General features: G+C 37.5%; 1 protein-coding gene across 2 annotated transcripts in view; it reads right to left on the bottom strand.

Moving 5' to 3' along the window:
* Positions 1–647: 647 nt before the first annotated feature.
* The window catches only part of marchf5 (membrane-associated ring finger (C3HC4) 5), a 121,351-nt gene continuing 107,753 nt past the window's right edge, over positions 648–14,245 (bottom strand). The window contains exons 5-6 of one of the 2 annotated variants that reach the window (XM_072557730.1): positions 5,325–5,491; positions 648–1,698 (exon numbers count right to left, since the gene is read on the bottom strand). In XM_072557730.1, the coding sequence (XP_072413831.1) occupies positions 1,585–1,698; positions 5,325–5,491 (281 nt within the window). In that variant the 3' untranslated portion in view covers positions 648–1,584. The remainder of the gene's footprint in view (positions 1,699–5,324; positions 5,492–14,245) is intronic. The other variant, XM_072557729.1, reaches the window with a different exon arrangement.

Genomic DNA, 14,245 nt, shown 5'->3' with positions numbered 1-14,245 from the left:
AGTGACTACAACAGTATGGTCCATCTGTTGAAGAGAAAGGGCCAGCAAATATGTCTGGGACTGCCAGGAGGATGTGGTGAGTGTGTAAACACAGTGATTGGAAGAGGAATAGATGGCTGAAAGGAGGAAATGGAGAAGTGTGATCAATCAACATTGTGGAGATCCCAGGTAAAACGGGAGGAGCCAAAAGAAAGCTTTATTTTCTTCCCCCTCCATCAAAGGTAAAGCAATTTTATCACGGTGTTGGACTCAAGTTTATTCTAAACTCCTGTGGTTTACTAAATCTTCCCAACTTCAGCAGTGGCTTAAGATCTACTCATTAAGATCTACTCAACTACATATTAACCATTTCTGCTAATTCCTTCCTATCCATTTCTAAATTCTTCTATTGAGATATTATTGAAAGGGATAGGGAATGGACAGGACACTGGGATTAGATCAGATAGCCCATTTGCAGAAAAATATAGATGCATATGAAATAAACTGAATTACATGTATCTGTAGTATAGGAGTCTACTCCTGCTCAAACCTAATCTCCAAGGTTACGGCTTTTATTATTTTAAACAACTGACACTGTAGTGAAACTGAGAACAAAAACTACATTAATTTTAGGAGATAGAAAGTAACATTAAAACATTTTTAATATAAATTTTTATTTATAATACACTTTGGCCAATGAAGTCTACAGATCAATAGGCAATACTGTACAATCAATACATGTTCAAACCGATCATTGATATTGTACATCATGAACCAATATAAATGTTTTGCAGCTGTTAAAGAAAAACAGCACAACAAACAAAATGGTTATGAGAAATACAGTACAACCTTTTCGGTGATAATGTTGGGCAGGGGAAGAGGAGGAGGAGGTAAAATAAGGAGGTTAGAACTCAGTAAAACTTCTACTTACCGATAATGTAAAGCACTCAAGGGGAAAAAATATTTTGCAGATTTTCACTAAAGGAATTGTAAAATATGAGTCACAGTACAAAATGCCCTGGAGATCAAGTCTAGAATGAGAAACTGTCTCAAGAAAACTGATTTTCTTCATTAAGCTAGTACAAAGTTGAATACATTATTGTCAACCATGAAAAGCCAGCAAATGTTCAACTTAGTGTATACAGAACATAGTGTAATCACCACGTAAAATAAGGAAGGTTTTGTTTAATGAAGGTTTAATGAAAGGATGTATTGCAAAAAAAAATACACATTTTGAAAATAAATTGTACAGTCAACAAAATTTAAAATGCAAGATTTCATAAACTATAACATTTGCTGCGTTGCAGAAAGGTTACACTAGCTTTAATACTAATTAAGTATTATGCTGTCAAATCACGATAAAGAAAGTGCTTAAAAAGCAACCAAAGTCAATCACATTCTTGGGTTCAATGATCACTGATAGCATCAGCTGCCAGTTTTTGCCAAATGAAAGTGCTTTATTTTACTTCTAAAAAAATGTGTACATTAGTCTGCACCAGCAGCCTACCCACATTACCATATAACAGCACAATGTTATATAACCAATAATGCACAACTGCCAGATAAGAATGATAGCACATTAACCAGGCTGTACTCAGGTTCTTCTCATGCCTCTTCTTCTGGAAAATCCAATATCTTTCGGTGGGCCTGGCGCAAATACTGCTGCTGTTTGAAGTACACTTTAAATGCTCCTTTAATGGCCACGAAGGCAATACCACCCTGCCACATTAAAAAAGAATATTTAGTCCAGTGTCACAGACTCCAATGTTCTAGAAACATGTTCCCAATTTTCAGCTATATCCCATTGTTTTTACCAATTCCTTAAAATAGAATTTACGCTGGTAATAAGGCTACCAGGCAGAAAGAATTAATTCAACTAAGCTAGTCTGAGGTTTGGGAACAAACATCTTTAAATCTTCATGAAATGAACAAAAAAAAGCATTGTTAAAGCTGTGTTTTGAAATAAATACTTTAAATACGGACTAAGTGAGTTCTAACTATGAGGTACAGGGCAGGACTTGGGATTGCACAACATCGATTCAGTTAGATTAAGTTGGTGGTTTGGTTTTTTGATGAACAAAAATCCTATCTTGTGCCTAATTTAAATAACAAAAACATGTATCTTTAGCCGTTTGGTGAAGTTTAAACAGCTTGAGAGAAGAATAAAAAAAAAGAGTGCTGACAGTAAAAGAAATGGATTGTCTCACTCATCATTATTCTGGCAGTATTAAATGATAGACCATTGCTGCAGAATTCTGAATATTCTGCTTCTTGCATGATCTGTTGTCCGCAGGAAAGGCGAATCTGGAAAATTTGGACCTATTAAATGCTATATGCAGAACTAGTCTTGGAGTTGTGAATTTTACCCAATAAGGAACATAGTTGAAACTACTCATGATCATTTGACAAAAATTCAACCCTTAAAACATTCAAAAGGCTTTTGTGGAGGAGCTATATAACAAGTGAGAAAGAACAAAGAACAGTATAGCACAGGAACATGCCCTTCAGCCCACCAAAACTGTACCATGATGCCTTTCTAAATGAAAGACCTTTTGCCTCTATGCAGTCAGTACCCCCCTATTGCTTGCCTATTCATGTACTTGTCATGATGCCTCTTTGATGTTGCTATCAAATCTGCTTCTACCATCTCCTCTGCTAACATATTCCACATACGTACTACTCTGTTTAAAAAAAAGTGCCTCTCACAGCTTCATTAAACTTTCCCCCTTTTAAATTAAACCTAAGTTTCCTATTAATTGACATTTATACCCTGGAAAAAAAAAGACTCTGACTATCCATGCCTCTCAATTTGTAAACTTCTATCAGGTCACCCCTCAGCCTGTGATGTTTAAGTAGAAACAAACCAGGTTTATCCAATCTCTCCTCATAGGTAATACCCTTAAAATCAGGTAATGTCTTAGTATAACCTTTTTCCAAAGCCCCCACATTCTTCTGGTAGTGTGGCAAGTGGAACTGTACGCAAAATTCCAAATGTGGCCTAACTAAAGTTCTATACAGCTGCAACATGACTTGCCAATTTTTATAATCAACCAATGAAGCAAAGTATGCTATCTTCTTGATCACTATTATATTAAATCAAATTTACTTTATACTTCCCTCCTGCATTACACCTCCCAAACTGCATCACCTTGCATTTATCTGCATTAAATTGTATCTGCCACTTCTCTGCTGTATTCTCTGGCAATCCTCATTATCTGCAACTACCTCCACCTTTGTGCTGTCTGCAAACAGACCACTTACATTCTCCTCCAAATCATTTTTATACATTGCAAACAACAGGGGTAGCAGCACCAATTCCTGCGGAACACCATTGGTCACAAGTCTCTAGTTGTAAAAACATCCTTCCGTTGCTATTCTGTCTTTTATGAATCCCTCTTATCATTTCATCATGGATCCCATGTGATTTCACCTTCTCTATCAACTAGAGCTTATTAAAGGCCTTGTTAAAGTCCATGTAGACAACAAGCACCATCCTGCCCTCAATCACCTTTGTCACTTCCTCAAAAATACTCACCACAGAATTTCCAGCCTCTGACCTGCTCTTGTTACAACTATATTGATATGGCTGGTCCAGTTCAGTTTCTGATCAATGTTTAAACTCCAGGATATTGACAGCAGATATTGATGACAAAGCCACTGAATGTCAAAGGGAGATGAACGCTTACTGATGGCCATTGCCTGTCATCTTTGTCGAAGGGGCTTTGGTGAAGTTCTGTCGTGCACCTTATGGATTTCAGCATATGTACAAATTTCTATTGACTTCAACTAATTTAACATTTTAAATAAAACAAATAGCTTTAGACCAAATTTTCAAGGAGAAAATATTCTATGGAATGTTCCTGCAGAAATGAAATAAGATGTTATGGAAATAAGATGTTATAATATAACAATGCAACATATATTTTCCAACCATAACCAGCTTCAGTTCACAAACGGCAACAAGGTGCCAAGTAGAACACAAAGCATTGTATTTGAATTGCAAGAATTAACTTCTGATTATAATACTGTGAAGATACTTTGCACGTTTATTGGGTTTTGAGGGATGTGGGCTGGGTGCTGACAGATGAGACTAGATTGGGTTGGGATATTTGGATAGGTTGAACTGAAGGGTCTGTTTCCATGCTGTACAGCTCTATGACTCTATGTTACATAAGTAGACGTTGCTATTCTATGAGCATTTAAATTGACCAATTGTGAAATTACTGAAATACGCCAAAAACTTACTTTTTATTACTTGACACAAGGCATACCTATTGTTCCATCTCAGAGTTATTGGCACCTCAAGTAAAGCGGTTTCAAAAACAAAATCCAGGAACTGATGTCTTTTGGTTTGGTTAATGGCAAGGGTATAAATGGGACCATAGACTGGAGAATGTAGATCCAAAATAAAACTGAATATATGAAATTATCTTTTTTGAATTTGAATATTCCAGACTAAACTTGGTTCGAGTTGTATTTATAGAATAGTTGCTTCAGTAGAATGATTGATGGCAAACTAATAAACCATTTACCATAGACTTGGCTGAATGTGCCACTCTCAAGACTGATTGAACTCATCAGTATCAAGTTTCCTCCAATCATTGGAGAGAACTTGTGTTCAGCATATTGTCACTGAATAGCTTATTTTGTGTGTACGTATTATACAGAAAGAATGAACTTTGAATTGCCCTTTTTGGATCCTCAGGATGTCTCCAAGGGCTGAATATCTAATGTAGTACTTTGTAAGTGTAGTCACAATACAGGGGAATGAGGTATCAAAAGTTCCCATAGTAGGGTTCCATAAACATCAAAGACAAAAATGATCAAATAATGTTCCTTTTAATGGTGGTTAACATCAAGCTATTCTATTACCCTTACGCATTTTATATGGTATGATCTGCTTGTATTGCATGCAAACCAGAACTTTTCACTGTACCTCGGTACGTGACAATAATAAATCAAATCAAATAAAGCCAGGGTATTATGTGCTGCTTAATATCTATCTAAAAGACAGCAACCCTTATTGTGGGCACTCATCCATAAAACACTGAAGGGTTTGCGTAGATTTTATGTTCTTGCCTCTCAAATTAAGATTTAACCTGTGATTTCAGATTCTGAGGCAATTAGACTGTCCACTGAGCCTCTGTGTAGGCAAGCACATGAGAAAATTCCTTTACAGGTTTTGTGAACATTTACAGCTGAATTTACTCCATTGATGATATATGCACAAACATTGATTAGCCAGTGCTAAATAGATAAATATCTAAGGTTTTGTATGTAAACATTGAGTGAGTATATGTTTCAAAAACAGGCTGAAATTGTTAAAATTGAAGAAAATTTCTCACCAAAATAGTCCTTTGCAGGTTTGAGTTTACACTGCTGAACATTAATTTACCAACTATAGTGGCAATAGTAGGAAAAACCAAAGCCCCACAAAGAATGCGAGTAGCTGACACATGATCTGCTAGTGGGCTGGCCTCAGCTGGAACACGAGGAACAGGGCAACCAATTCCTACAATGAAAAAAAAGAAAAAAATATATAAATTGCAAGCACATTCAGAAAAGAAACATTTCCTTTCTGTGTGGAAAAGTGGACAGAAAACATTCACCTCCGGTAAGAATAACATTTTTTGTTAGGAAATATGAGAGAGTTATGTACCAAATCAGATTTCCCATGATTATGCAAAATCTTGTTCCAGATCTTTAGCGACTGAGAATGTTATTAAATGGGACCAAAGATCAACAAATAACAAAATGCAACATGGCTTATTCAAGAATGAAATTTTAGGTTATTCCTAAATAGTAATTCTACAATTATGTTCAACAAAGTATTCCAAATTAACACATGCGTGCCTACAGCAAAATTATTACATTTGCTTTTTGTGGTCCCCTGGCTAGAGGATATTGCAGAAGAATTTGTTGAATCCAGCAAATTTCACAACTATTAGACAAAACATTTTCTTCTGTAGTATTCTTTTAGATGTTGCACTCTGGTTTTTAAAAAGGCCAAAATTAGCTTTTTAAACATTTACTAACGGTAACAAATCACCTTCCCCCTTGCAAGAAGTGCCATACTATGAAGCAACACTTACGACGTCACTATAAAGTAAATCATGATGAAGATGTTCATATTATGTCAGCTTGTATTTACTTGCCGCACTGACACCATAGAAGCCTTAAGCATTGTTACCAGCAGCAAATCAGTCTGGCTACTTCTTTACATTCCTCAGCATCGGCCCATACCTGCTTTTTTTCGCTCTTTAACTAGAAATAGTTTGAGTGAAGTAGGTTACTAACACTTAGAATTAATTCCACATTTAAATTACAAGAAAAATGTATATTAGCAACATAAGGTGGCTTCAACTTTACATTAATGAGGCAACAAAAGTCATTGATCAGTAATTCTTTACTGTAGAACAATTAAAGGTTAACCATTTGCAGCTTAAGGGTCTTTTACAATAACAATGTCTAACCTGTTTATAGAAATACTTACATAATTAATTATGAAACTATAATGTATTCAAAAGCTTTAGTAAGCAAAGTTCCTGCCAAAACTTGAACAAATCTCTTACACTTAAAAGGTATACTCTTCCAATATTTATATCACAGACCTAAGGACTTTTAGCAAGTTAAGAGGGTGTGCACGTCAGTGTAACCATTCTTTTTGATTCTTTTCATTTAATTATTATGAAAGCTGTAGTAACTTTCTTTCCCCCCCCCGACCTTGAATTGGTCATCTCATTAATCAGACAGTACATAAGACAACAAATCACATTTGATATAGCAGACATCACATTTGATATAGCAGACATCACATTTAATATAGCAGACATCACATTTAATTAACTTGCTCAGTCCCTGTTGCACTGCAGATTACTTCCTTATTCTCTCCATATGACACCTTTTTTGATCCAACAGTGCAACATGTCACACTACTGGAGACCTATAGGACAAAACTCAACCTCATCCATAGAAAATATCTGCCAGGTATACTAAAAGAAAACGGAATTGTAATCATATAGTTCTCAGTATGTCACAACTGCTTTGAGAAATGAAGCATTAATTTTTAAGCATAGTTCAGGCTGTAGGTTTGCTCACTGAGCTAGAAGGTTTAATTTCATGAAAATGAACCTTCCTGCTCAGCGAGCAAACCTACATCCATAACTTCAGAGCTACAAATCTTCTCAAAACTCATTTTAAGCATATTTTTATTACTGCATGAGAAAAGTTGACAGCTCAATCTCCCACCCTCAGCTTTGTGCTACAAACAGTAAATTAATGACCAGATTGATCTTTCTTTTTCCATGGTGTTTATTGAGGGAACAATACTGACAGCATTTGGGTCCATACATTTTCTTTCTGGATGGCTTTTCTTCTGACTGTGTTTGGAACCTTTCATGTCTTTTTAAACAGGCAGACAAGTCCTCAATTTAATACTGTACTTCTATACTGTCTTAGAATGCTACATTGTGGAATGGTTTACCCGAGGAGCTGTGTTCAAATTTGTAGTGGGGGTTCTCCTGACAACATTCTGATCTGAATGCCAGTGTTACTAATTGAGCCAAGCTGAATAAGTGGGGATTCCACTTTATTACTATTTACACTGCCACGGACATTGTAAAGTATATTTCCAATGCTTTATTGAACTATTGTCAGATCTACTGGAACAGCTGCTCACTTTACAATGCAGCATGTGCTGAGAAATATTAGCAGTCAACACTAACAATAAAAGGAATGATGTATTTCCATAAAACCTATGCTTCTCCAATCTGTGAAGTCGCAAATGCCTGTTGCATCTTCCTAAAGTTCCTCTAGCCTCTTGTTCAACCATTCCCTTTATTTCTCTACTGGTAATGCTGTCAAAACTGCACCATTTAACCAAATGTTTGCTCATCTCTCCTAATCCTTTGTTCTTTGGCCTGCTCTCCCATTCATCAGTTTGAAGCATGTTGGGTTGTTTTAAAGATCGTATACAAATTAAAAGTTGTAATGGGGGTCAGTGTTGGCTCTCAGGCAACATTTTCACCTGATTCAGGTGGTCTTGGGTTCAAACCTCATTTCAGATACTCAGGCACATAATCCAGGTGACACTTCAATTCAGCACCGAGTAGGTGCTGCACCATCAGGGGTTCTGTGATGGATCATGAACCTGAGGATCCATCTGCTTTCTCAGGTGGACATCCTAGTTTCCATGGTATTATTCAAAGCAGAGGAAGGAAGCTCAGTTCCTGGAAAATATTTATCCCTTAAGCAGTATCTCTAAAACATGGTCATTTATCTTAATGTCATTTAGAGATCTTGCTGCAGACAAATTGATTATTACATTTCCCTCCTCGACAACAGTCACAAATCTAGAGTACTCCATTGTCGTGAAGCACTCTGGGAAATCCTGAAGTCACGGAAGGCTCTAAATAGATGCGAGCTTTTACTTCCTTTTTGAACAGACATCTCAAAGCAATTCAAACATCAAACTGAAATGCTGATAAATACAATTAGCAATTTTCAACATTATGGCCCCACAACAGGAATGAGATAAGACATACACAAGTCTCAACTTTCTGACTCGGACAAAGAGATTGCTAGGGCAATCTCAAAGTCAACATAATACCCACCCTTTGGGAGAGGGGGAATGTAGCATATAGATTTTAAAAAAAAAAATTCAATAATCAGATCACTGGAGGGAGGTGGAGGAAACAGACCAAGAACAAACATGATTTGGAGCAAAGAGGAATGTTAATACGAATAAAGAAAAGTCAGTAGAGTATATGAAGAAAGTACAACTGCTCCTCAAATACATAATTCCTGGAATATCTAGGCATAATATATTAAATAAAAAGGCAACAGCATAGTATGCTTTATAAAATGGAGTACATAGTACTAAAATAATGATAAATTTGCATACGACAGCAAGATCAAAATTAGAATATTGCAGGCAGTTTTCGATGTTCAATAGTGAAAACAATAACAGAGTACAACAACCAAAATTAGTTTGGCAGCTTATGTAAACAGGAATATTGATTCAAATGGAAAAGAAGCAATGAAAATGTTAAATATGCAATTAGTGAGCATGGAAGTACTGAAGTCAAAGCTAGAATACAGATTACAGAATTGCTCAGCGATTAACAGTATATACTTCAACTCAAGATGTTTTGCAAATAAGGGAGGTACATGGAGAGCGCAGAGGAGTACGGAGGGGGGGCATAGACTAAGTTATTATAGGCCAAACAACCTCAACTCAGTGGTGGGCAGGTTATTGGAAAAACTTGAGTGACAATGGAAACTGTCATTTAGGAGGGCAAGGACTGTTCAATGTCACTCACCTCCATTTCACTTAGAATGAGTTTTTTTCCAATGAACCTGATATCTGAATAACTCAAATGAATTTTTTTTTGGTGGTAACAAGGATGATTGATGATGGTAGCATGCTTGATGCAGGTCATATAGATATAAATAATGTTTTTGACAAGATCCTACGTGAAAGACTGGTCAGAAAAGCAAAACGTTACAGCAACTGAAAAACTGGTTCCAGTTTGGTTCCACAGGCCTCTGTGCAGAGTACCTTCCATTTTGTGGTGTTCATCAATAATTTAGACAAATGCAGGGGGCATCATTAAGAAATTTGCAGATGATACGAAAATTTGTTGTGAGATTGATATAGAGAAGCTGTGGATTGCAGAAACTGATTGATGGAATGACCAGCTGGGCAGAAAAGTAGCAAATGGAATTCAATCCAGAGAAATGCAAGACAAAGCATGTGGAAATGTGGAACACATATCAACGTATTCCTAAAGGAAAGAAGACAATTACAAAAGTGATCATGGATGTATAAATGATACCTTCTTCATTGGCCATACAAACAAGGAACAAAGCCAACTAGCCTTTCAATAAGCTAATGACTTATATGATTTTAACTTCAAGTCTACATTTTATATACCCCAGATAATTTCTTGATGACCAAGCTGAGGAACAATTATCTACCTCTGCCCTAAAAATTCTGCATCCACTGCCTTTTGAGGAAAAAGGAGTTCCAAAGGCACTCAAGTTACAGAGAAGATGTATTTTTCTTGTTTGATTTGATTTGATTTATTATTGTCACGTGTACAGAGATACATTGACAGCTCTGTCTTAAGTTCTTATAGCCAAGGCATAGAGACAACAGCATGGAGGTTATGCTAGAATGACATCAAATCCAAGTTAGGACAAAGCTAGAGTACCACTTACAATTATGATCAGTGCACTACAGGAAGGTTGTCAATGTACTGAAGGAATAAAGAGATTTAAGAGGTGCTGTGCAAAAGTACAAAGACCTAGATAGCACAGAAAAGAAGGTCCTGAAGTCAGTAACAGAGAGATCAAATGATCAGAGGACATAAATATAAAGGAATCAGCAGAAGGATTGAAGGAGATCTGAAGAGAACTTCATTTTCCCTGAAGCATTGGCGGAATATCTCCTTGCATCTTAAAACTACTCAGATACGCATTTGACTCCTAACTTACTATGAAAAAGGAATTAGGCTTGTTTATGGCTGCTACAAATAGGACAAAATTATATTTTTTTACACTGCAATTTTTAAAAGTTGTTATCAATAGGTGGACCAGGAGTAGGACGGAGGCTGAGACAATTATGATAGAATTGAGAAGGATTTGTGGTGGCTGAATACAATAAGTTTTCAAATATCATGAAGGGATTTTATAGGATGAACTAGGAGGCATTATTTTCTCTGCCCAAGTCCATGACTAGGCTATTACATTAAAATCACCAACAGTGAGGATAAGGAGTGGTGGCTTTGGAACATGGAACAATTTGCCACAGGGAGACGAAGACACACACTACTGCATTTTTTATAGGTATTTTTATTGAAAAGAAGAAAATTTTAAAGATTTTTTACAAAATTACAAAAGTAATACAAAGTATAAGCACCAATATAAAATTAAATAAAAAAACAAAGAAAAAACCCAACTAACTACTAATCTATCCTACAAACAACCAAAACATAAAATAGGATATCATACATTACTAACAGTAGTCAACAAAATAAGTAACTAGATACATGCTCAAAATAGATTTATATCAAGACATAATAAAACCCACATTTATACGGGATTCCTCCTCCCGGGGGCCCCTGAACCAGCCAGAACCATTACCACAGCAAGACAAAAGCCCTGGACAGTATGGCCGAAATATCTGAGTCGATATAGTTCAAAAAGGGCTGCCATGTTTTATAAATTAATTCTGTTTTTTGATGCACCATATTTGTGAGCAAGTCCAGGGGGATATCCATGACTATCCTGTGTCAATTTGAAAGTCCTGGGGGGCCTTCAGCTACCCAATTCACTAAAATATTTTTCCTTGCACAAAAGGAGAGAATGACAAATAATTTTCTCCTGTACACACCCAGGGAGGGAAAATCTGAAGAGCCCAAAGTTAGGGACATTGGATCCAATCTAATCTCCATCCCCAAGACCTCTGTCAAGGCATTCGCTACTCTATCCCAATACCTACAGATCTAATGGCATGTCCATAGACAATGCGTGAGAGTGCCAACTTCTATTTTACATTTAGGATGCATTGGGGATGCTCCTGTCTTGAATTTTGCGAGTCGATCAAGTGTCATATGACCCCTGCGAAGTACCTTTAATTGAATAGCCGGAGTTCTATTACAAATAGAGATTTTTCTGGCATTTTCCCAGATGTCCTCCCATATTTCTAAAGAGATTTCCAACCCTAATTCTTGATTCCAGGTTTTAAATAATTGTTCCATGTCCTTCGATACCTTATTATACAATGAATGATAAAGAGTACTGACCGAGGGGGGCCCCATCGGCCATAGCACTCTCCTTTCCCTATCCGATTTTTCGGGATGAACTATCAGTGTGATCTTTTTTTATAAAGTCTCGTATTTGGAAATACCGAAAGAGGTCCCTGTTAGGCAGTCCAATCTTCTGATGCAACTGCTCAAAGGTCATCATGACCTCCCCATCGAACAGGTCTCCCAAGAGATACCTCTGGACTTCCAAGTTTTAAATGGAGCATCTGTCATCCCTAGGGGAGGTTTTTTGCAGTTTAGCCTGACATTGTTGCATTATCCTCCGGGCTTTAATTGTATTTATTACAATAGATTTTTACAATAGTCCATAATAACTCTCATCTTGTCCATAAATAAAAGATTGATGAGGGAACATTTTCCTTGGGATGTCTCAATATCTAACCAGATTGATTGTGGGTCACAGTCAGCTACATAAGATAATAAAGAGCTCAATTGATACCTCCTGAAATCTGGAAAGTCCAGTCCTCCCCTTGCTTGTGGAAGCTGCAGCTTTTCTAATTTGATAAGGGGCCGTCTATGATTCCAAATAAAGGAGCTGAGCCAGCTGTAGAGCTTAACGCAACGCCTGTCTCAGCAGCATCAGGGGGAGTATTCTCATAGGATATAGGATGAGGTAGAATATTCATCTTAATTAGGGCTACTCTGCCTAACCAAGATATTGGGAGATCTCCCCAACACTGAAGGTCCTGCCTTATTTTCTCTAATAAGTGCACAAAATTGGCTTTATACAGCTGACCAAATACTGGAATGATAAAAATACCTAAGTATAGAAAACCTTCTGGTGACCACCGAAAGAGAAAGCAAGATTCATCTGCTAGATTGGATACATTGGCAAGATCTCCCAATGGCATGGCAGGGATATCAAAGGATCACTTAAGAAAAGGAGGACATCATCCGCATAGAGAGTGATTTTGTGCTTGCCCGATCCAACCCTTGGAGCCGTTATGTTAGAGTCAGCTTGTATAGCTTCCGCTAGTGGTTCAATCACTAGCGTGAATAATAATGATGAAAGGGGACATCCCTGATGACAGCCCCTGCCAACACTAAAGCTACCTGAACCAAAACCATTGGTGATCACCGCTGCTTTGAGATCATTATATAACACTGAAACCCAATTTAGTAAATACCTCTCCGACACCGAACCTTTGCAGTGTGTAAAAAAGATATGGCCATTCTACCCGATCAAATGCCTTCTCTGCGTCCAAGGAGACAGCTAGACCCAGTATTGTTCCTTGTTGACAGACTTGTATCATATTTAAAACCCTTCTAATATTATTAGTTGACCTGCGACCATTTATGAAGCCCGTCTGGTCCTCTTTTATGTTGTATGGTAAGACCTTCTCCAGTCTTAATGCTAACATTTTGGAAAGAATTCTGAAATCCATGTTTAGCAAGGATATGGGTCTATATGATGAACAATCTTCTGGGGCCTTTCCCTTTTAAAGGATGAGAGAGATATTTGCTTCTCTCAACGAAAGCGGGAGGCAGCCCTGACTATGTGAATAATTGTACATATTTATCAGTGGCCCGGCCAGTTCCCCTATAAATTCTTTATAGAAATCAACCTGGAATCTGTCTGGCCCAGGCGCTTTGCCACTCTGAAGCTGCCTAACTGTGTCCAGTACTTCCTGGGTTGTCAGGGGGGCATTCAAGATCAACATGTGCTCAGAGGTTAAGCCCAGAAGGGCCAAATTTTTAAAGAAGGATTCCATTTTCCCAGATTTATCCTCACAGTCCTGCAATTTATACAGTTCAAAATAGAACTTTCTGAAGGCTGTATTGATCTTTTTATGATCACAAGTCAAGGTACCAGCACTTTCTCTAATGGACATTATGGCTAGGGGAGCCTTATTCTTGCTAGCAAGGTACGCTAGATATCTGTCAGGCTTGTCAGCATATTCAAATAATCTCTGCTTTGCGAATAATATTTCCCTCTTTGCTGTTTGGGTAAGTGCGGTACTCAAGGCTGCCCTAAGGGCTGTGATCCTTTGTAGCTTAGTAATGGAGGGCCTGTCAGCATACACTGTCTCAGCTGCCTTCAAGCGAACCTCGAGAAGGTGCTGTTGCTCTCCCTTTTGTCTTTTCTGGGTCGCAGAATCGGCGATGACCAAGCCTCATGCATAAGCTTCAGTGGTCTCCCACATCATCGACGGGTTACTGGCTGTACCTGAATTAATTTCCCAGAAGGTTTTGAATTCCTGCCAAAAATACTTTATAAATTTGCTATCCTTCAATAAGAAGGATCCATACGCCAATGTCAGGAGCCTATCCCATCATCCCTAGTTTTGACTTCATATATACTGCAGCGTAATCAGAAATAGCTATATTACCTATTTTACAAGACAGTATCGAATTCAGAAGGGTCGAAGGGGCAAAAACCTATCAATTCTGGTATGGCACTTGTGTGGGTTAGAGTAGAAAGTAAAGTCTCTACCCTG

Source organism: Chiloscyllium punctatum, chromosome 38 (genome assembly GCF_047496795.1).
Source record: "Chiloscyllium punctatum isolate Juve2018m chromosome 38, sChiPun1.3, whole genome shotgun sequence".
Lineage (NCBI taxonomy): Eukaryota > Metazoa > Chordata > Chondrichthyes > Orectolobiformes > Hemiscylliidae > Chiloscyllium > Chiloscyllium punctatum.
The sequence above is the reverse complement of the archived record's forward strand: the minus strand, read 5'-3'. Positions and strand labels throughout refer to the sequence as shown.